General features: G+C 39.4%; 1 protein-coding gene across 2 annotated transcripts in view; it reads left to right on the top strand.

Moving 5' to 3' along the window:
• Window positions 1-25,119, top strand: part of fa2h (fatty acid 2-hydroxylase) — a 41,794-nt gene that overhangs the window by 12,309 nt on the left and 4,366 nt on the right. For both annotated transcript variants that reach the window (XR_015086502.1, XM_086028595.1), the window contains exons 2-6: window positions 14,169-14,288; window positions 20,116-20,258; window positions 20,872-20,972; window positions 22,076-22,248; window positions 23,302-23,554. Coding sequence is in view for 1 of the 2 variants with exons in the window: in XM_086028595.1 (XP_085884721.1) it covers window positions 14,169-14,288; window positions 20,116-20,258; window positions 20,872-20,972; window positions 22,076-22,248; window positions 23,302-23,554 (790 nt within the window). In the remaining variant the exon portion in view is untranslated. The remainder of the gene's footprint in view (window positions 1-14,168; window positions 14,289-20,115; window positions 20,259-20,871; window positions 20,973-22,075; window positions 22,249-23,301; window positions 23,555-25,119) is intronic.

Below are 25,119 nucleotides of genomic sequence, written 5' to 3'. Positions count from 1 at the left end.
CACTTAGCGCTCAGGTGAAGGCCTCAGGTGGCGTTACTCCTCGCCACAGTTAACACCTGATCAAAGGAGAGCGGCTGAAAGCTGGGTGAAGTCAGAAAAAAACATTTAGGTTTCTGTATGTATTTATTCACAGAAAGATGCCACGATTCGATCCTTTTCCCGTCACTGCTGAACATTGTTTTTGACTGCAGCTTGCATCACATATTTTTGCTGGGTTGTTGGCACAAGACATGACCTTATATTTGATACCATTCTTCAAAATATTCATACTTTCTAAATTGACAAATCTAACAAGCAGATTGTTTTACAATTGGAATCATTTTATTTTTCTGTAACTTCTGCCGTCTTGTTCAATCTTCCTTCTTAATGAAATCAGCAACTTATTTGGTGTAAAGCAGTTGGGCGAAATGACAGTAAAATGATGCGCTTGACGCTACTGGCTCACTTGTTAGTGTCTGGTAACTTGACACTGTGTGCTCAAGTTGGCTAGCTACAGACAGCCTCTGATTCTTGTGTGTGTTCACATGCAAACACACGCAGCCAGACTTTGAATCTGGAATACTGGTCATTCAGGTCCGATTGGTTCTTTTAGGTATGTGACATAAGCGCTTTTATCTTCCACTCACGTGCAAACTAAACCACATGCTCTTTGTCCGCCTACATTTGGGTAACTGTGACACAGTTCATTTAAAAAAAACAGACTTAATCCAAACACCAACGTCTCCGCGCAACCATCCAAATCGATATCTGCATTGTAAGGTATTAAAATGTTGTGCTTTCACTGTTTATTCTGTAGCACAAGGTATCTGGTCAGTCGCTCAGAGGAGTAAATCAAGCAAGCAAACAGGTGTGCGCTGGGCGTTGAAAGAATATCAGTGATGACTGATATTTGAACAATGACATTTACTCTATGACTGCCCTATTTGATGTCCATCAAATTATACCGTAAATTTCATGTGTGCAGATTAATGAGTGAGATGCTTTCATTCATATTATCTATTATAATTCAAATACAGTTTTATAAATTCAAAATTCAATTCAATTCATGGTAGGGCTGTAAATTGATTTGCAAAGCAAACATTCAAATTGAACCTCAGTTTTCACTGTATTACTGATAAATACTTGCAGAAGCTACAATGTTTTCATTTCAAATTTGATTGTGCAAAAAGTACAAGTTGTACAGCTGAAATACTAAAAATGTTACATAAATGTTCAGACTCGCGGCATAAGTATTATCAGCAAATGTCACACTCTGCTTATGTTGTGGGTAACGACAGCCGCATTTGCAGTTGAATTGAATTTGTCTGAATTTGGAGCAGGCAGCATGCTTCACACTGTACTTCATTTACCTACTGATAAAGCAGCATTGGGAGCAACTGGGGGTTCACTATCTTGCTCAAGGATACTTTGACAAGGTCACAACTAGGGATGGGAATTTTGACTAATTTGCCCGCCGACTTTATTTGCCGAAATTTTATTTGCGACTAGTCGACTAATCTATAAGGAAGAAAACTTGAATTTTAATACATATTGAATTCAAAGTTTAAAATGCAAATGTTGTGTGTATTTTTAGCTATTTTAGCCCAAACATTCAGGACAGTTTTGTTAATTAAAATTCTATTGATGTAAAAACAACTGACTGAATAAAGATGAACAATTGAAAGAGAAATACATTTCTGATACATTTTCCAATGCAATACATGGCATTTATTATGAATAATGTAATGAGTAATGGTACCGACTCCCATTCCAGCAGGGTCTCATTTGCAAGCACCATGTTAGGCTAGGTTCACACCGCAGGCAAATGTGATTTTTTTTGGATTTTTTTGCCCATATGCGACCTGTATCACATTTTTTATGACATTCTGAACCGCTCAATTCCGATCTTTTCAAATGCGACCTGGGTCGGTTTCATATGTGGTCCTAGATCGGATACGTATCCGATCTTTTCCAATGCGTTCGCCGTCTGAACGGCCAGGTCGCATGTACTGTATACGACATTGACGAGCCCAAATTGCGCTCCGCGCAGACGGAGGGAAGGGGGGATCGAATCTGCAAAATTGTTTTGAGTAACACTATTGACTTTATATTTTACTTTAATTTAATCCCACTTGTAACGTGAAGCATAAAGTGGACATTTATGGCGATCGTAGTAATTCAGCCACGGTTCAGATAGATTGATTATTTACGCACGATTATGACGTGACGTCATCGTTAGTGAAGTCTCCATGATATGAGATAATAAAGCCTCGCCTCATAATTTCCCCCAAATACTGTATTTATTTCTACCTGCTACCTAATCGCTTGAATGCCCCGACACGCTGGACCACATTTACTTCCGCAAACACAACGTCGGGTGTGACGTCGTCTCTTCTTCTGCGCAGGCGGACCACTTTGACGACGCAGGTGTTCATACAGCAGACAATACAGAGGTCACATTTTTAATGTAGTTTGAACGCTTACACAAAAAAATAGGATTTATTAGGGGGGGTGGGGGGGGGGGGGAGCAATTCTCTCTCTTGGTGCTCAGCATGTTTACAGAGGCAGAGGCGTGTGAAACAAGATGCGTGATACTTAATGCCGCGTTTAACCGACGAGTAAAATACAATAAATAATTAATAATTAATTAATAAATCTTAGACGGTTAAACGGTTAAACGACTAGTCGCGCACATCCCTAGTCACAACGGCCTGGGATCAAACCCACAACCTCTAATTTGGGAGACGACCACTCTACCACTGATCCATGTCGGCCCCAACAGTACTGGCCCCGAATATTCAAGATATGATATGTTAAGTTTGAGTCATTATTTTGTATACAGCATCTTTATACTTGTTATCGTACTCGGCGCATTTCATAATGTGACCAATGAGTCGAGCTGTTTTGTTAGTATGTGCGTGGCTGCTGTCTTTGGTGGTGTGTGTCTGTGTGTGTGAGAAAGAGAGTGAGTGCTCCTCTTTTCAGTTGGATCTCAGGTGGCCATTGGGGTTTGTCTACAGTGGCTAATTTTTATGATAATAAATCCTGTACATTAAGTCTAGTTCTGATTGTTGATATTATATATAGATATATATGTATATATATATTAGGGGTGTAACGGTACACGTGGGTGTATTAATACATTTTGGTATGGCATGTTCGGTTCGGTCCACTTATTAGCTCGAGCTTACGCACGGACGCTGACTGTTGCATGCGGGAGACGAGAGTGGTGTCACAAAAGAGAGAGCCAGAAAAGAGCCAGAGCTCGAAGGTCCCTGCGTACACGTGGTCTCCTGTTTGGGAACATTCTGGCTTTCCCCATGGGGAAAGGTGCGTGGTTACGTCCGAAGGCTGTGTGCCGACATTGGTTAATGAGATGGGCAGCAAGTAGCACGTCTAACATGCACGGCATCATCCGACTGTGAATGTTTCTTAGACGAGGAAGCAAGCAGTCTTTTTAGCCCAAAACGTCAAACTTAAATAGCGAGATTTATCATATTGTAGCGTCTTCCAGGAACACGCCGTCAGATGTAGTTTAATTATAACGTTTTTATTAATCCAAGTACAACTGTTCGCGCTCTTCTTTCTCCGCTGCTCCACTCGCTTGCCGTACGATGCATTCATGAACCTCGGAAACATCACAATTCAGCAACACACAAATCCGACCACAACACAGATAACCCAATTCGTCACAATATGCTGTTGAACATTCAAAGATTTCAATGCCTAAAAAGTGTATACAATTTCATAAAGACTTTTTAAAGTTACTGTATTTTTTTCACTATAAAAAGAGTTTTAATATAGTAAGCAATAATTGGAACTGTTATTGTATGTATTTTTTTTATCACAAAAAGTGTATACATGTACTGTAATGACAACTTGTCTTTAACTCCAATACTGCTGATGAGTGTCTAAAGATTTCAGTGTCTTAATAATTTACAAAACTAAGAGATCTTTATTGTTAGTGTATTTCTTATTCTGGTGTAATTTCTTAGAATGTGACCCAAATGGTTCGCTTTTATTTATTTTTTCTAAAAAAATTTACCATTTACTTGTCATCTTTTCAAAATAAACATATTCAAAAAAAAAAAATCAGTTTTATTCATACCGAAAATATACCGAACCTAAATGTGATTTAGCGTACCGTTACACCCCTAATATACACATACTGTACAAAAAAATATTTTGTATAAAAAACATTTTGTCAAAATTTGGGAAATTGTTCTTATGTTCATTGAGATAAATTGAATAAATCTTTAGATTTTTCAAGGGGTGTGTACTCATATATGCTGAGCGCTATATGATGTTGTACGAATATGATACGATACGAATATCCCAGTACAAGTAATCCACTCTTGAGCACTCACAGAATCCTATACCACGTAACCGATTCATTAGTACTTTTGAGACCTAAAATTTCAAATGATATGATAACAGATCATTTGGAAGAAACAACTTTCTTTCATTTCTAACAAAAGGCAGAACAGTCACTGCACTTACTCTCATTTCATCAGACATTTTTAAAAGGTCACTTTACGTCATATTCAGGTGACAATGCATGTCCAGTTCGGCTTTGGAGCCAAATATTAGTCATTGGGCAAACAGGTGGAGGGAGTTCAGTAAGTAATTGTTGGTTGGCATCCAAGCAGTCCTTATGCACACTTCAGTTGTGAGGCAACAAGTGAAGCCCCACACATGGCCCATTGACATATTAGGAATGATGGCAATCATTGTATTATGTTTCTTACTTTGTCCTTACCTATCCAAGGTTTTACTTTAGATTTTTATGTTAACCTTTACTGCATTCCTGTGTGCGCGTGTGCGTGTGCGTGTGTGTGTAATGTTTGGTTAATAAGTGACTAACAACTGAACACTGCATACTGGTTTACTTTGCAACATACAGTAGATTTATGCTTAAAAGTTAAGGGAAAAAAAGCAATGAATAATCTTGGATGATAATGTTACTGACTAGAACAAGGTCAATGAGAAGGACTTATCGGGGTGGAGGCAGAAACAACACTGGGTTTCTGTGTCCGAGAAGGAGTAGAAATATAAAAGAAAACAAAGGAGCTAGTTATTGGAGAAGAGGGTGGTGATGAGGCCTCGTACCATCACAGCACTGACACTGCAGTGGGCCACCGAGGGCAGAGGAGGAGAGAATTTTGATGGATTCATTCAATCAATGAGTACTGAAAAAGGAAACAGTGTACCAAGTACTGATCCAAAATCACAAAATGAATATCTGCACAACTGATTTTACATAACAAAGTATACATATTAGACCAACTAATCAAGGCTTATGCCACAGCGGCCCTAAATTGACAACATTGGTAAATATTAGGGGTGTAACGGTACGCTAAATCACATTTCAGTTTGGTTCGGTTTCTTGGAAACTTCGGTTCGGTATATTTTCTGTACAAAAAAAACCAGATTTTTTAAAAAAAAATTTATTTTGAAAAGATGACAAGTAAACGGTATATTCTTTAGAAAAAATAAACAAAAGTGAACTATGCGGGTGATATTCTAAGAAATTACACCAGAATAAAAAATGTACTAACAATAAAGATCACTTAATCTTGTAAATTATTAAGTCAGGAGAGTCCTCACTGCGACCCCGCTTGCAGTTCCACGTTTTACTGTTGCAAAGTATGTATGGCCAGTGTGGCGGCGGCAGGAGGGCCAAACCAGTCAGTCTTGTTCATGTTAATAGAAATATTTTTTTATGCATTTTAAAGTATTTGTCTTTTTTTTATCACCGTGGTATTGAAAATGGTATTGAGTATCGAGTATTTTACTGGGTATCGATATCGAGTTTGAAATTTTAGTACTGTGACAACCCTAATCACAACTGCACCACCACCTTGAAGGTGCCCCTTTAATAAATTACTTATTGGTGTGGCAAGTATGAGTGCAACAGAAAAATGAAATCAGTCAAATTGTTCAATGATACTTGTGTGTAGTGGTCCTAACAACATGCAAAGCCAATGCTAATTAATGAGAGAACAAAGTTTAATGCGGGACTGTTCGAAAATGAAAATATGACCAATGTCATTCAATAATGAAATTCGATATCAAGTTCAAAAACACAGACTGGTGTTTTTATATTATTGTGAAGCGTCATTTTAATATGATGATGAGTCATGGAAATAATGATTTTTGCTTGCTGCTGGTACACATCATCACACCTCATGAAAATGGGCGAGGCAATGCCATTGGGGACATTTTGAAAAGTAAGACTTAAGTAATTCTCTTGATCCCAACTCACACCTAGTTGTAAAACACATTCATACAACAACTGCTTGTCTTCACTCTTTTCTAAGTGTGTAGTAATATGTGACATATGCTGGTTTTGAGCATTTTGGGTTATGGGAGCAATGTCTCGCTGCTGGTCGCAGCACACATGCAACAACACTTGTGTGTTCCGCCATTCATGAATTGATGTGACACATTATTTTGTAGCTTTTATAGGAATGAGATGGGATTGAAAGAGAACATTGAGTGTGTCTCAATATTGCTCATTTTACATTACAACTGGATTTCGGTTAGAGGTATACATGAATAATGGCAGCATTTGTTCATGGTTTACAAACCAAAATAATGAATGATAGTTTTCCATTGGCTTTCTACAATGGTGAGAAATAATTCTTCACAAATGTTACAGTAATTTATACATCTCTTTCCACCCAAATGAATCTGCAGGCTTTCAGCGTATCTTGAATAAAAATATCTCAAATGCTATGATGGAGCCTAATATGACGGTTGTTCCTCACTGAATCGAATCAAACCGATCCGTGGATTTTGTGAACCGTTCCACCCCTACTTTTAAGTGTTGAACGTATCCATTTTTTGGAGGACACAAGTGTACTCATTTTTAAATACATGCTCTTCTTCTCTGCTGCACATCAGCCTTAGGGCTTGAGGGAATGGTGAACTCAGTAACAGTTCACTTTTTTCTTTCCAAAATTAAATGGAGGGCCACTTGGAGTGTTGCCCATCCCTGTATGAGAGCATTGCTGTCACCGCAGTGGATGCTATAGATGCCCTTCCAGCGAACACGTCTGGGATTTTTGCACATTTTGCTTAATCTCAAATAAGATTATTCTGTTACTTACTCCACTCATTTTTCGTTGTCATTTTGCAACATGCGTTCGATTCATGCTCTGTCTTGACACAACTGTGAAACTAGCAGCGGGATACTACTGTATATCCTGAAGAAGGCAGTCCCTTGTCACATTGCAACACACATATTGCTATGGGTTCTCAAGAGATTCACAGCACCTGTTGTCGCTGATTCACAGCATAATGAAATTCAGTAAAAGTCTGACTGGAAGTGGCTCTGACAAGATCCCCACGTTAAACAGGGATTGGAGTTTTATCCCCAGTTCCCAGAAAACAAAACTTGTTTGAAACATGAGGGCACCTTTTGCCGAAAACGTCGAAAAAAGGTGCACCCAAAGTAAATTTGTAGCTGTTCTTGAACCATTTAGATTATCAGCATAGTTTTGGTCTCTTTTTGAAGATAACATTTTGAATTTTCCTCCCAAACAATCAGAATGTGTGTAATTGCTCCTGTGACTGAACTATGGATGTTTGAAAACAGAAAAAAAGGCAAATGTTTTGAATAAAAAAAAAACGGTTGTGTATTGAATAAAAGAGTGCAAAAGAGTCGTCGCTTGCACGACGCAGACACAGTCCCCTGGCGTCTTCTACGGTGTAGTTCTTTTTTTGCTGTTGTTTTATCATGTTTCTACGCAAAAAACAACAAAAGCAAAGTAGGCTTTCGCAATAACGCAGAGTCTTTTTACGCACTGAACGCAGGAGAGCGACGCACAAAAAGAAGGCGTTACGCAGTGTTTTTTTTTGTTGTTTTTTTTTCATTCAAAGAGGATTTGTATGACACACCCCATATTGTTGTTTGGGGAATTTTGTTGGCTATCCAATGCGTCAGTCACCAGTCAGTTCCGCTGTGATTAGCCAAAGCTACTTAAGGATATATAATGGGAGTGACTTTTTTACGCACAGCCGTTCATTGGCTTCTGTAGGTCTCTTTGAAGGGAAAACCCTTGTAGATTGGCTAAAGTGAGGTGTCAATCAAAGGCCAAGGATTAGACCTTTCGTTTGAGATGTGTAAGTAGCTAATGCGCTCATGCTAAGTAAAGCTACGATCACAAATGCATCAAAAATAGTGATATTTGATGGAAATTGGTAACAGATAACGTGGCTTTATGGATGTAAAGCTTGGCATGGACTCACTATTTTACCGGAATACTTTGACTGGACCCTTGTCGACGTAATGGGACCATCTTTGATGTAGTTGGACATTTCCGTGTCCATTTATGATGTTATCATGGTGAGTCGTCATTTTGTTTTTAGATCTACGATTGTCTAACACTATCACTCAGTCTGCAGATATGATTGCATTGTAAAATGTTGGGCACCATTCAAATAAGATAAGATAAGATAAGAAGCCTTTATTGATCCCACAGTGGGGAAATTTTCAGTGTTACAGCAGCAAAGATATAGGTCACACAGGGACATCTTTAATGTATAACATTAACGGCAAACATTCAGGATCAAACCTATATAAATATACGCAGTAACATGTGTATTTACAAAAGGATATAGACACCAACATACATCTACATAAAAAGTATGAGGAACACTCATTTTAGCCTGTACATAGTACAGAGGAAAAATGCTCTAAGTAATCTCCAGAAACTCAGCTTTTAAAAGATGTATAACATGTTCACACATGTACTCAGCTGACGACGTGCATCAGCCATTTGGTTTGGACAGTTGACGGAGGGCCCCTCGGTGGGCCGTCCTCACGTTAGGACTAAAGACACCCATGTATGTCATCGGAAACTTGGGAATTCAAAATATACCGACTATATACAGTACAATGAATATATTAGGATGAACATAATGAATCTTTACTTGTAGAGCCAGCAGTAAATCATGTTGTAATTTAGGATATTGGCCAGTGTGAAATTATTGACGAATTTTCAACAAATAGAAGCTGTGATGCTTCAGTTAGATTGACTTAGTTTGTGCTTTATCTCCAAACCTAATCTGAGTGTACTTTGCAGGAGGAATGTTGTTTGTATAGATTGTTAGGCCACAGAAACCCATGCTTATCATGTGATATGCATACATGAATGGAAGCTCATGGTAAGCAAATCACTCTAGTTTGGGTTTGTGCAGATAAATCCGTCAAGTCAGTGGATAAATCAGAATATAAAAAGTTCTAAATTAAAAAGACATTCAGTCAGACGGTAAATGCTTCCTTTGTGTCTTTTGTTGTCCATTAGACCATTAGCACAATGACAAAGGAAACTTCGTTCACACTGCAGGGAATAATACCCAGCTAGGCTTTTTTGCAATTTTTTGTAGTAGTTCACTTTACAAAAACAAATTAGAAGGAATGTGAAGGGAATGTAGCCGTTAAGAAATACATGCTCACAAAACACGATGTCGTGTGGCGCAGTGTTTATGGAAATAACTTAAAACCGAGTTTCAGTTCTGATGCGTTTGTGGCACTTGCGTGGCTCAACAGCTCCCCAAAACCTAAGGACGCCTTTGGAATTCCCCTCTTAAACCTGATGTTCTCCCAGAAATTTAACACCTACAAAATAATTAATATCTCAGCCCCTGTAGCGGATAGAAACATCATTCCAAAGGAATTTGAGAGCTTAGACGTGGCCTTCACAGAGGCACGAATTTATTATTTACTGTTTCAATCAAAGATGTCAAAATAAAGTATCAGTACAAGAGAGGCACCATTTTTAATTTAAAAAATCAAGTGGTAATTAAAGTACACAAGCGCGTAGTGTAGATCACTGCCGTTACTTATTTCAGAGCTCTGGCAATCGATGATTATTCCGGAACATCCTCCGCAGGCTCACGACACCATCACGTGTATATTCTGATGCATTTCATTGGTTAAGATAAAAAAAAATGATGTACCGTATACGTTCTCCCGACTTTTTTTGACTATAATGGCGGACACGCAGATGATCGCGGGAGCTCTGAAATTAATAGCTGCAGTGATATAGACGAATCGCTTGTGGACTGAACCAGTGGAACCAGTCTAACGTCATATATGTTTGTAGAAAATGACGATATCGATGTATTTGTAACAACGATGGTAATTACCACTCGATTTTTTAAAATTAAAAATAGTGCTTCTCTTGCACTGACACTTTATTTTTACATCTTCGATTGAGACAGTATGGATTAATTTTGTCTTCTGTCGACTGAAAATGACATCACAACTGCTCACAACGACCAATCACGGCTCAGATTCAGAGAACAGGTCAGCTGTGATTGGTCGTTGTAAGCAGTAGTGATGTCATTTTCAGTCGACAGAAAACAAAATGGCCGCCCCCAGAGATGGCTAAAAACAAGTGCATTTTGCTGCTTAACTTGTATTCCACAAACGCAAAATTAATCAGAATGCTGTGTTTCAACTAGTGGGCCTGCTGGGAACATATTCTTGAAAAAAATATGCTTGGGTTGACTTCCGCTTTGAAGATGGAATGACTTAGAGTTCAGTGATATCCCTAACAAAATACAGACTATCTGCAATGTTTAGCAGCTCTGCAAAAGACTGTTTTCTGTAATAGAAATTCGTCAACAATGATGTCAATATCAATTGCTCACTTGGCATGGGCCCATTACCGGTTTGACAGTCTACAGGTAAGTGGTTTTAAAAAGCCAAGGCTTCAATAACGGTTAATACTGTCAAAGTTAGATTACTTGCAGGGTTGATGAAAGAGCCACCTATTTGAAGTTAATTGCCTCCAATTAGCTTTTTTTTTCCTCCTTCCCACCACATAACGGAGCAGAAGGAGGGAAGGGAGAAAGACGAGATACTGCAAACTACCCAGATAGCAAAATATGGGTGAATCAATGTTGAAATATGGTTCGGCTTAAGTGTTGAATCTGCGTTGAAACCTAAAGTAGAAATTATACAGAAAGCGCAAGGTTGATAAAAGGTTGGGTCAACGTTTGCTTTTCAACCATATATCACACAACATCAATGTTGATTCAACCATCATCTAAATAAGGAATTGAAAATACTGTAAATGGGCTGTCACTTATATAGCACTTTTCTACCTTGGGTTCTCAAAGCGCTTTACACTCTACCTCATCTACCTACTGATGACGCAGCATCAGGATCACCTGGGGGGCTCTGTAGCTTGCTCAAGGATACTTCGTCATGGTCACCATGGCCGGGGATTGAACCCACAACCTCCGGGTTGGGAAACGACCACTCTACCACTGAGCCATGCCACCCCACTGCAACAAATACATTGGCTTAGTCCACTACAAAATGTTAGCTTTTCCCTTTTCCCAGATGTATGTAAAACATATGACAGAAAACATGTTTAATATTCAAAAATGTATTAGAAGAGATCAAAATACTGCGCGGAAATGGCTAAGAAATGAAAACGTTTGATGAATCAGGACCGATACCAGTGTTCTCAGGGCATCAAAAAAAAATCAGTCAGAAAAAAGTGGTTAAAAATATATATATGAAGAGCGAGAGCGAGTGAGAGTGTGAGAGAGATATAGTACACACACTTTTTGCGGTTGAAAAAGGCCTGTCTCCCTCAGAATATGCCCCCTTCCCACCTCCCTCTGCTGAAGTAGAAATATAGAGAAGGGCAAACGTAGATAACAGAGATTCAACATTAATTAAACATTGACCTTTCAAATGTTTTAATTCAACCAAAATACAATGTAGATTCAACAGCATCTTTGAATCACAAACTTCAATGCTGACAAAATATTGTTGAACCAACATTGATTAAACATCAGTCTTCAACTAAAACCAAAAATCAACCTTCTTAACCCTAATTCAACATTGATTTAACATCTTTTGCTATCTGGGTAGGGGTGGGCGATATGGGCAAAAAAAAAAACATCTTGATATTTTTTCAAAAAACTCGATAACGATAATTTGACGATATTCTACAAAAAATATTTTAAATCTGCACTTGCTTCACAGACCAATTGTTGATAGACAGCGTTTGTGGACAACATCTTTTAAATTACTAAATACAGCTTCTGCAAAACATAACGATATTCTACGACAATATTTAACAATAAAAAACAAAAAATTATGTATAGACTTACATTGATTTTTTGTGAATATTTATGTCATTTAAATGTCTGTGCTGTTATTCCATAATGATGTGACATTTTGAGCTGCGGTAAGTACTGGTGTACCACTGCGATCTACTACAGCAATCAGAATGAGAAAAACATTTATTTGAGATGTGACGTGTGACGAAGTGTCACCCAGCGAGAGAAAAGACGTCGTCATGACAACACCCATTTCTCATACATTGGCCAACGTATTCAGAATAAAGTTGAATAACAAAACTGCAATTTACAGAAAAGTGCATTTCCCCACTCATTCATCGCTGTGATGTGTAGACTTGTGACTTTATTCATGTTTGGGTGTATGCTGGCGTCACACTAATAAACCGCCGTAGTTTGTGCAACAACATGCCTCCGGAATACAGGCTAGTTATGAATGATGCGGAATAAAAGCGTGTAAACTGAATGTTAACCGATCATCCAGGAAGTCACGTTTGTCTTGGTCGCTTAAGTACTGAGTGTGTGTGTGCGTGAGTGGGTGCGTGCGTGCGTTTATATTTGTTGGTTCAACTCGGCAACTGTTTTCTGGGTGTGTGTTTTTAACCTTTTTTTTCCAAGTTTTCCTTGTAATCCATATGGCTCGTGGTGCAACAGAATTGTACTTCACGGTGACTGTTTTGGCACATTTAACAATATTTTTCCCACCGACGTCAGTCTTGTCAACTCCAAACCATTTACAGACTACGAGCAACGTGGACTCGCGCCTCGCTATAAATCCCCGCTAGACACTCCTCCATGAAATGAGGAGGAGACAGCTCCACTGTAGTGCGAACAGAGTCCCGTGACCGGGCCCTGCCCGCTGATTCGGCGAATGATTATCACTTCCTCCTCCTCTGCTGTCAATGCACACTGATTTTTCAACATTTCCTACAACTTTGCGGCCGTCGGCTGACTCGCTTCGAGGCAGTATTAATACTCGATAATGTAAAATTACACATCGTGTAGGCAAGATTGACGATGATATCGATAGCGATATTTATCGCCCACCTCTACTGCAAACACAGATGCCGAAAAGAAAAACAAAAATGTGCCAGCTGGTACAAGTTAGCCCAAAGGACAACACGAGTAACCCATGGGCTGGTTCTCACTTTGACTAAAAAAATAGCACACTGTGATGAAAAAGAATTAAACAGAATTAAAGCAGAAGATCATTGTTAACATTTTTCTTAATTTAAACTTGATACACATTTCTTCTGTCCAAAATATTCTAGATTTTGTTAAAAAATATATTTTTAAAGAGGTTTTAGCAGAGATTTTAGATTTGACCTAAATTTCACCTGGTGGACCATGCGAACTTGAGATAAACTTTTTAAAAATGTAATCCCCAACATGTTAGCTCAAATACATAAAGGTTTCACAGGGGTAATAGTTTATGTTTTAAAGCAAATTTGTGTAAAAAATATGGAAGCTCAAAAGTTTTAATTAAATAAATAAAAATCTTTTTGAAATAAACACCATTTTCATAATTAACAGACAGATTTATGATGTGGCCATTCAAAATGTAAAATAAGGTAATATTATTATGCAATGTGTTTTGTCATCCTTTAGTGTAATTGTCATTTCATGATAATTAAATATTTAATAGTTTATTCTAGCAATGTCATACGTTTTAAAATGATGACTTTTTATTTATTTTCCAAGATTTTATAAAATATTCAACGTTTTTTACAAAGTCAATTTTTATTTCACAATGTCCTTTCCACAATGGCCTTTTTATTTCAGAATGTCATTTTTCAGCAGAATAACTCGGTCTGTCAGGCAATCAAAGTTAGTGGGTTGAACTGAGGGCGGGCACCAGTGTTAGCATTTGCAAGTGTCAATGCTGGACTGTCATGTGAACATCCAGACAACACTTAATCAAAAACACCCTCTTGATGCTGCGTCATCAGTAGGTAGTTGAGGTACAGTGTGAAGAAGCGCTTTGAGTACCAAAGGTAAAAAAAAGCGCTATACAAGTGACAACCCATTTACCATTTACTTTCTGTTAATCATAGTTTGTTCTATTCCTTTATTTTCTCCAGAATTTGAGGGAGAGGATTAACTCCAGTAAACGGACAGAAGAGAAAACAGCTGTAGCAACAGAGAAAGATGACGACCAGCACGCGCCATACAATCTCTGCAGCTCTGTGGACCTCGAAAACGTAAGAAAACTATTTTTTGTTTTTAGATCCTCATTATGTCCCATTAATGAATAACTCCTGACATGATGGAAAGCTCTCATAAAAATGAGCACAAAAGTCTCATTAATATCTTACTGTGGCAACACAAACTATATTCACTTCCAACCGACGTTCCAACGAAGTGGTACAAAGTGGCCCGTGACGGAGTGCATTTAGGTGGACAAAGGGTAAATGGTCATCAGGTCATTCACCTTGCCTTTTTCCATAACTGTCCTCGTTTCTTTTTTGTACACTCTGGAGTCTGTGGGACTGTGTCTCTCTACCTTAGTGTTTCCCAACCTTTATACAACCAGGGCACATATTATTTGACATTTTAAAAAAACATGTCACGACACACCTACAAACCAAAATGTCATGCGTGTATTTTCTGCCAAAGAGTGGAAGGCAATGCAGTTGTCCACTTTTCACAGTATGTGGCTGATCAAACTCACATTCTTTACCCAGAGTACCAGCTTCTTCATGCTGGCAGGAGATTTAGAGTTCTTTGTGCATGCTGAACCGTTACCAGAGATGGGCATTCTGTCCCAGGAACGGAACGGTCTGTCCGTCCGTCCCTGACGGACGCCCATCTTGCGGACGGGCGTACGGAGGATGAGAAGTCTTTTAAAAAGGACAGACTAAGCAAGGACGGAATTGGGTTCTCGTCCGTCCCTCTATTCGTCAAGTACCGTCTGACGTGGTGTGTTGGAGCAAGACCACTTTTCTCTTCTGCGATACCACGGAGCCGCCTTTAATTGCCTGCACAACACTTTTCATGGGCGTTCCCTGCAGTAACATTGCACAGGCATAGTCTGCCTCTAGTCGTTTAACACATGTAATAACATGGGTTTTGCCACAGGACCCCATTTCACTGACTGACAGAAACACGCCTGGCCTGTTTTGTCTGCGTAATCAGGGAGAAGGTATTTATTGGCCGTAGGAAAAAGGTTGATAGCTATTTTGTTTTGTTAACTAACTGTTAACATTTACATACTTTGCATGCAAAGTATGCCCTCGTCTGGGACTGGGACATCTCTTGAACGTAAAAATCTCTGTCAGCACTGCCATATGACCCGTAAGTGAAAGTCTTTCGTTTCCTCCTAAAATAACCTTGCATTTGCAATAAAATAATTATTGCAAAATAACACAATAAAAATTAAAAACTTATTGCGTTATAACTGACTAGGGACGGAAGCGCTTTAAAAGGACGAGGATGGACGGGGTTTTTATGAATAAGGACGGAGCGACGAAGACGGATGGGTGCCCAGGCCGTGGGCGGACGATGGACCGACAAAAAAGGGTGAAGTGCCCATCTCTGACGGTTACAAATATTCTTTTAATACTACATCTGTTAAGATCATGAATGCAAATATGTAGGTTAGTGTGTACTGTTCTTCAGTACATTTTGATCACCCTTGATGTGGGTGTAACCCGTTTCTTGTGTGATGTGTGACAGCCTGGTGTATACGTGATGCTGCTGACTGACAACAATTTTCAACAATTTATCCAACAGTACTTTGAACACACAAAACTAAAAGGTAGAATTAAAAAGAGAAAAAATCGGCATCCCAAAAAGATGGCACAATTGATTGCTGTTTTGCTCCGGTAGATGTACAGCTAGTTTTTAGCGGCTAAACTGCTTCTCATACACAGCCTGTGCAAACTGCTCTTGCATTGCATTGAATTTGGGTGCTACTTGTTGAAATAATTCTAGTAAATTCAAATAATTCGTGTTGCCTGTTTTTGAGGACTTACCGTGTACAACTGCTCAATTTACTCAAGGTCGCTTTGGAGATACCTATGCACAAGCAACGGTGAGGAACGATCTTGTCGAAATACTTTCATCTCGGGATGATAAGGCCAAGTCATGCCTGTTCAACAGCTGCGTATTCAACTGTGCGCTCCATCATTGTTTACGTCTTGTTTGTTTTACTTTCCGTGTATGTCTTCAACTTGCAAACCAAAGTAGAGAAGGAAAAGCTGGACTGATCGCTGCATCTGATCACAGCTAGTCACAGCAATGTCACAATTCTTGATCATGTAATCACAGAGCACTTTTTACATTGTCCTTTGGAAGGTATTCAAGAGAGTGTATTTGGGGGTCTGATGTATAGCATGCTCCATGAAAAAAAAAATATATATATATTGGGTCTGTCTCTCTATGACCCGCGGACCGGTACCAGGTCACGGACCAGTGCTTGCCCAATGCGTTTCAATGGGTGTCAATTATACCAATAGCGAGGGGGTCCACTGTGCTGTCAGTGTCATAATACTAATAGTTAGTGTTACATGTCTTTTCAAAAGAAGATCTGCTGTGCTTTCATTGCATTTAACCGTAAACTTTTCAGGAGATGAATGTATTTGAACCAGGCAGTTTCTTTTTGTCTTGTACTCTTGTCAATATTAGACAAGAAACCCAGCATAGTTATCATTGTTCTTATGAACCAATGCATGTGACATTTCTGGCATTTCTGTCATTCAGGATAAATATATACCAGTGGTGGCTATAATGGTCGGGGGGGTCAACACTCCCTGCTTATGTTTTTTTTCCCTCCCCAAAACCATTAAATCTGAAACAGTGACATTGGCCTGCATCCTGTAAGACATTCTTATCCGAGCGGACATTTCTTGCCTTGAGAACCAAATGCTATTCAATGTGGAATATACAGGTACAGCATAGCAAGCTCATGCTCGTTTAGCATGACAGTGAGCTGAATGAAGCAAGGTAACCTAGTCTTAACCTAGTGAAAACGAAATAAACATCCTACCCGTACTCTTACAAAAGCACTTCCGCTCGTATAAAACACTCACATTTAGAATGTGACGTAAAGAAAACCAGTTCGTCAGGTCATTAGGCATGAATATTTGGCTTGCCTTGCATCACCATCCTTTTATTTCCATTCTTTGATACGCTTTGCAGGATGGCCTCTTATTGTTTATTTCAAAATGTTCAAATAAGCAGACCACGGGTAGAGTAGTAGTAGAAGAGGTGGGCATTCCATCGATGGAATGCCTACTCCCAATTTGCTGGCGAATGACGGGAAAGAAATGGGAAGAACCTAGAGATGCTTCCAAACGAATTCGAGCTAGCCTGCAGACACCGGTACAAGAGTGTCGGTGCGCACTATCCATCACCATTTGAATGAAAAGGGAAGCCATGGTAGGAGACCCAAGATGACCTCACTCCTGAGACACAAAAAAGCCAGGCTAGAGTTTGCCAACACTGACCTGGAGAAGCCAAAATTGTTCATTGACAATGTCCAGCGAGCATATGAGACCAAAGTTGAGCTTTTGGGTGAAGCACGTCACTGCAAAGCAAACATTATATGAAAGCACCTCCACGGAGGTGTTGCTGTGGAGAATTCCGTGTTGACCAAGCGGGCGGGGTTTTGAGGAGGACCCATTTCTTCTCCCAATGCTTCTTTCTGCCTCATCATATTAAATGGACTCTCATGCTGTTCTACTTAACATTGTCTCACACCACATTATTGTTAAATATTGACGGTTCTGCATCCATTGCAACTATCGTCCTCCCCTTTTGCGGTCCCCTCTCAAGGTTTCTTCTTTTTTCCCCATATGGGATTTTTGAGCTTGCTTGTTTTCTGGGAAAAGCACCACCAGAGAACATTCTGCAGCAAGGGAGAAATGTGTGTGTTTTATGGACAATTTTGAACACTGCATTAAGGGGTGTATGAGGTGGACATTTTGGTGCACATTTTGAAAAGGCGATAAAACCTAGACCACATGGACTAAAGGTCAAATTTTCAGGAATACGATGTTCTAAATGAAATTACTGCAATTTGTTAACAGATAAAGCAGTTCTATTATGCACGTCACATGCATGAGGGCCGATTAGTGGGCCGGACTAAAATCCACTTCCAGCCATGCTTATTAGTCCAGCCATTTTTTTAAATTTGTTACCCCCCACTCCTCCGCCCCAAAATTGGGCATCCGTCCGGGCCACAGGGTCCAACCGGTCCAGCCCAGGGACGGACTACCCAGCTCTGGAAATTGAGACACGCAGCAGCAAATGTTGCTCTGTGTGCAAGATGGAAGGGAAAATTCTAAATATGAGCGGAATCATTTTGACATTCTTATGCAAGAGAGAAAAGGAGCCCGGCAGAAGGAAATCAATTAGTTGATCGCTCTGGACATTGTCAGACATGGTTTATACATTGCCAAAGCAGTCATTTATCCACACACTGCTCCACTTCAATGGTCGTGGTAGCAGCTGTTGTGGTAAACATCAAATCTACCCTAAAGGTTGTTGCCCATTTGAATTACACATTGACTGGGGTAATATATAGTCCATGTGTTGTACGCGATAAGTCACAGCGTATGACTTTTTACCCGATGACTTCCGGAGGTTCAACGTCACAACAAAGGTATCCTGAAATTGACCAAACATTACAGTAGCATGAAATAAACTTCCCACAGCTGAATCACCTTTGATAGAAAGACCTCGCTATCCCTCACTGCCCCGTACGGAAGTGTGGAACTGCCAATGTGGACTAAACACTTTTAACTGGCAAACTTGTTCAAATGTATTTGCAAGTACGAATACGTCCAACATTGGCTATATGCTTAAAACATTTCCCATAATGCGATGGGGTGTTGACTTGTACATGCACAAGTTTAAAAAAAGTGCATTTTTTTCAGCATTTGCATTTCCCATAACGCCACACGTTATTGACTTGCTCCTGTGCATATCCCGTGGCATTATGGGAAAAAAATCATGCAATGCAACCGCTCTGCTGTTTCGTGAAAGCCTCAGTCCCTGTCTCTTCCTTGACAAATCTTCTCACCCTGATTCCAAATTGGTGCCAGTTAACAGTGTTGAGTCCACCTGTGTTGTTGCAGGCAAACACTGCACAGTAATGCACTATTTTTTGCTGACTATCAAATGTGTCTATTCAAAAATAAATGTTATTCAACATGACTAGCTCTGCTGCACTTTTACTGTGTAAAAGCAGCCCACAGAAGATAAAAGACTGGGCACCTGTATTAGCTGCCACGGGGTATTAACTAGAGGAGTCTGGTCTTTCTGTCTAAATTGTGTTTTTTCATTCAAACTGTAATATTATGACGATTTGAATCAAACAGCCATTGGCTGATCGTCTTTCCCCCCTATGGACATCATGTTACCAATAACCCATGTTTCCTTTGACCTGCAAACCACCTTTCACGTCATTTTGAAATCAGTCATGGTTTTTGTGTACACGTGTTCATAGCTCACTCAATCACGTAACCTGAAACATTTACGTCGGTGTTTCAAAACTACCACAGATGAGATTTGGCAGAACGTTGCCTTAACTATCTGCTGTGTCCAATATGTGACTGTGGAGTGAGTAAAGAGCTCAATAAAAATAGTCAATTATTGCCAGCAGCTACCGGAAAAGGATTCGAGCCAGTTGGGGTGGTGGTGGGGGGAGGGGCGGGATGTTGGGGGCGTGGGGAATAGGGTGGCAAGTTGAGTTTTTTTTATCTAAAAATTCTGACTTTATTCTCAGAATTCAATTCTGACTTTAAAATGAGAATTCTGACTTTAAAGTCAGAATTCTGAGAATAAAGTCAGAATTCTGAAATAAAAGTGAGAATCTTACCAACATTATTACCCCCCTCCCCGCCCCCCCCGGGCCTAATCCTCTTCCGAAAGCAGCAAATCAGTTACAGTACAATGAAACAAGTTTGGAAAACGCACTTCTTACTTCACACACAAAGTCGCAGGGGATTGTCCTGCAACAATTGCTGATGCTCTGATGCCACCTACTGGTGGCTAAGTAAAATAACTCCATCTTGTCATGGTCAGGATTTGGTGGACTGGAGGAAGCCCCTGGCGTGGCAGGTTGGCCACTTAGGAGAGAAATATGATGCCTGGGTTCACCAGCCAGTCGACAGGCCCATCAGACTGTTTGGAAATCCTTTCCTTGAGGCCAGCACAAAGACTTCCTGGTAAGACTGGCAACTCCTACTTTTGCATAATTCTTTTGTAATGACAATTAGTCACAATTGGATGTTCAGGTCTCCATATGGTTTCCATTCTCCACATTGTGGAGCATCAGACTAGCATGTTTGCTTTGCAGTTGAATGTTCTGGGTTGGAATCTGTTCTCACCAATGCTTGCGTGGGTTGTCTTCTGCTTCCTCCCATAAAAAGAGAAAAGACAAAAAACAACACAAAAATGTGCAGGTTAGGTTAAGTGAAGATTCTAAATTGCTCATAGCTGCAAATGTGAGCATGAATGGTTGTTTGTTTGTCCGTGCTCTGCAATTGACCGGCGACCAGTCCAGAATGTAAACTATACCACACCCTTTGCTCCGAGTCAGCAAGGATAGGACTCGGGCTCATATGACCCTGAGGAGTTTTAGTGGTACACAAAATGGATAGTTGGACCAAAACATCTATCACCCAAATAAGACAATTTCTCTGAAATGAGCCTGCACGTTGGAGAATATGTTAACAACAGCTACTAATTAACTTTAACTTTTTATTTTTTTTTTTCATTTTTATTTTTATTAAGAAAATCACTCAGATTATACCTTAACATCACACTTTCTCGTTACAGGTACTGGGTGCCAGTGGTGTGGCTTCCTCTTGTGTGTTATCTTAGTTGGTCTTGCTACACCACCCTGGCAAAGGGTACCACCAGAATACCCATCACCTCAGGTAACGCACACACACGGTACACAGGCTCGAAATGATTTTTCAGTTTTGCGAATCAGTTACTTCATTTCAGGAACAACTTACTGATTTTGCAGAGCTTTTTTTTTTTTTTTTTTACAATATAAATATGACAGTACAATGAACAAATAACTGTTTTTTTTTTAATAGAATCAATTATTATTAACATTATTATTTCTTAAATTCACATTGTGTATGGTAGCAAACTACCATAAAGCTAAATTGTTTTTTTTTTTTTTTTTTTTAAAAAGCTCTGCTCTAATGTAATTTTAATAACGTTTATTGCGCGGACCTCAAAAGTCAAAATCAAAACTCAGAAGTCTATTAAGAAAACAAACAAATAAAATTACTGATGAATTATAAATATTTCATACTGTATTAATATACTTTGAACCTTAAGGCCACTCATCCTGACGTACACCGTAACAAAAGATGATTCGATTTAGCCTGTATGATTTTTCTCTCCAGAATCCAGACACTTATTAATTTTCCTGCTATTTTGCTGCTGGATGTTCTCCACTTTACCACGGTTCCAGCCAGACAGACACCTGTGAAAAATGCCATCAATCAAACAAGAACTTCACTGGGGCGTTAAAAGTGCTAGCCGTGTCAATTTTAGGTTAGCTTACTATTTACCATGCCATCCTTTCTCGTCATCCTTTTGTGATTAGGACACTTGTCATAAATGCTGCTTATTCGCTGCCACGCAGGCGATGATAACCGACTTAGGAGCGACTCTGCGTGTTTAGCCGCACTAGTAGCCAGTTGAAGCTGTTACTAGTTAGCTTCTGTGTGAGTACTACAGAGCTTCCCTGACATGACCAACTACCCGCGCTAGGTGACGTGAGCCCAGCGAAGCTGTTTGGGATGGTCATGGTGGTTCTTCTTCTACTTTCTTTTGATGGTTACCTCGGCGTTTGATTCTCAGTTTTGCTTTTCAATGCGTTTTGATAAGGCGCAAAATGCCAATTTTTCCTCGCAAGCTGCAAAACACCTTATTTTGAGCCTTACATTCACTGACATACTAGCTTATCTCATACTGTACAAGTTCATTGTTTTTATGTGTGTGTGTGCGTGTGTGTTCACAGACTTCTCTCTTATGGTCCATAAGTACACTTTCCCACTGCTCTTTGTGATGGGCTGGTTCTTGTGGTCATTCATCGAATACTGCATCCATCGCTTTGTCTTTCACATGAAACCACCAGCTCATAACTACTACCTCATCACACTACACTTTCTCCTGCATGGACAGCATCACAAGGTACAAGCAATCTGAGGCATCAAAACACTACTTTAGAGGGAAGTCAAGTGCAAAATGTTCTTATGTGTTCCCACTAGTGTAAAGCCGGTATTCTGTTATGTTGGTGGAACATATTCTTTTTCAAGAATATGTTCCCAGCAGGCCCACTAGTTGAAACACGGCATTCTGATTAATTTTGTATTTGTAGAATATAAATTAAGCAGAATTTTGTCTTCTGTCGACTGAAAATGACATCACAACTGCTCACAACGACCAATCACGGCTGACCTGTTTTCTGAATCTGAGCCGTGATTGGTCGTTGTGAACAGTTGTGATGTCATTTTCAGTCGCCAGAAGACAAAATAGCCGTCCCAAGAGATGGCTAAAAACGAGTGGATTAAACACTTATTCCACAAACGTAATCACAATGCCCTGTTTCAACTAGTGGGCTTGCATAGAACATATTCTTGAAAAAAAAATGTTTGCGTTGACTTCCACTTTAAGCAGCAAAATGCACCCATTTTTATCCATCTCAGCGGATAGCCAATTTGACACTTGCTGACAAATGTCACATGACCAAACTGGTGCTGCGCCAAGTACCGGTACTAGTGTCGCAAAAAAATTAAAAATAAGTAAAACGCAAAAGCGCTCCTACTCTAGTTGTCAGACCCATGCAGCGTGTCCGCAACTGCATGGTCACGTTTGTTATAATTCATAATCAGATCACTAGTCTTCGATCCTCCATTATGAATGTTTTACCCGAATTTGTGGTTGGGATGTCAAATGTTAAATATTCAGCAAGAGTGTAAAAAGGGTAAGAGTAAGCTGAATTTGTCTCCATTGGTTTATTGGTTCATTGACACACAGTGACGATAGTCACTTTCAAAAGTCCAACGTTTGCACAACTGCACATTTGGGTACATGCCAGTGACAGTAAAGCTGTTAGTTGAAAGTAGTGTGAACGATATCCTCTAAATGTGGCCTCTGCGTTGCTTCCAGCTGGCAAAGTTAGAGGGCCAGCGACTTTTTCACCTTGCGTCTGCATCTTTAATTATCCTTGTCCTGTCCCCGCAGTCTCCATTCGACGGCTCTCGGCTGGTCTTTCCACCCGGTTTGGCTTCCTTGGTGGTTGGAACTTTCTACACAATCCTCAATAACCTGCTGCCGGAAATTGTGGGCATGTCCATGTTTGTCGGGGGACTGTGCGGCTATGTCGTGTATGATATGATCCACTACTACCTTCACTATGGGTCGCCCAAGAAAGGCTCTTACATGTACAGTTTGAAGGCCTACCACGTCAAACATCACTTTGAGCACCAGAGAGCAGGTGAGCAACACACAACTCCACTTCTGCCTGCTTTTAGTTTAATTTATGCTCTTATCACATTGCTTCTCTAAAATGTGGTATGCAGGCTCTCTTTAGTGGTACCCAAAAGAATCAATGACCAAATACACTTCAGTTGTAGTTTACATTTAAGTTACATTTGCATTTAATATTTAAGATGTTTACTTTTGAATATTTTTTATTATAACGATCAACACAATTTCCACAATCAGTAATAAAGCACAGAGAACAATGGTTACACATTATTCAATTTTTTCAGGTGTTGTGCTGGTGCATTCGTAAAAAGCAGATAACCATAATCCAAAATAGGTACAAAATAATAATAATACTAAGACGTCTGTTTGTTATAAGAGAAAAACAAGATTTGTTCTTGTAGAAGAACCACAATTTAAGCTTCAATTTTCAAACAAGGCCCTCAAAATGTGGCTTAAAAGACAGATTTTGGTCAATAACAATAGCTCAGTACTTACTTATAAGTAGTGGCTATTTGAATTGCTGCTCTTTCCGGAGTTTCAATCTTAGGGAGAATTGAGGGTAACATTTGAGAACAAAACATTAACTTGGATTTGTCTGCATTTAAAACTTGTTTAAGTTTAGTTAAATGCGACTGCACAACTTCAAAGGCAGACTGTAAAAAGTTAAAAAAAAAAAAAAAAAAAAAAAACTTGTTCGATTGCTGTACTGGAACATAAATGACTGTCATCTGCATAAAAATAAAAACAGGCATTTGACACATTTTGACAGATCACTGATATAGACAACAGTGGTCCTACAACAGATCCCTGAGGCATCCCTTTATAAATATGAAGAAAGGAAAAAGGCAACTCAGCAAAATGTACACATTGCATTCCCCCTGACAATGAATTTGCAGCTAACCAGCCAACAGCAGCATCAGAAAGATCAATGTGATCGAGTCCCCTGAGCAAGGGACCATGATCGAGAGTATCGAAGGCCTTTGACAGTAAATAAAAAGTGCCGTACAATATTTTTTTTAACAGTCCATAGCCTCATCAATGTCAATAACTACCTTCTTAGCAGCAGTTATTGTACGATGTCCCTTTCAAAAGACAGATTGATAACTTGATAAAAGGCCACAAACTTCAAGAAAGTTTTCAAGCTGTTCAGCAACTATTTTCTAGGACTTTTGCAGATTGCTTATTGGCCTATAATTATGGAGGATATCACCTCCTTTTAATAATGGAAGAATGTATGCAGTTTTCCACACAGAAGGAATGCCATTATTTGATAGGGAGGAATTAAAAAGATATGCCTGGGGTTCTCTAATAAACTGAACTGATAATTTAAGAAAGTTGGGATCTATCTTATCAGCAGATTTGCCAGTTTCTAATTGCTTTCGGGCTCTATTATTTATCTACATTTAAGTGTAGTGTCATTGTTCAATGAGTACATAATGTTACACTGATTTACAATATTATAAATGAAATTTAAGAATAAAACCTGTCTCATGTTTTTGATGACTACATAAGCCTAGAATGCTGCTGAATTTTGTGGATAATTGTGTTACTTGCAGAGCTATTTAAATTTTT

The sequence above is a fragment of the Filicampus tigris genome, chromosome 4, assembly GCF_054856515.1.
Source record: "Filicampus tigris isolate MCC_2025a chromosome 4, RoL_Ftig_1.0, whole genome shotgun sequence".
Lineage (NCBI taxonomy): Eukaryota > Metazoa > Chordata > Actinopteri > Syngnathiformes > Syngnathidae > Filicampus > Filicampus tigris.
Note: the sequence above shows the minus strand (reverse complement) of the source record. Positions and strands in the feature narration are given on the sequence as shown.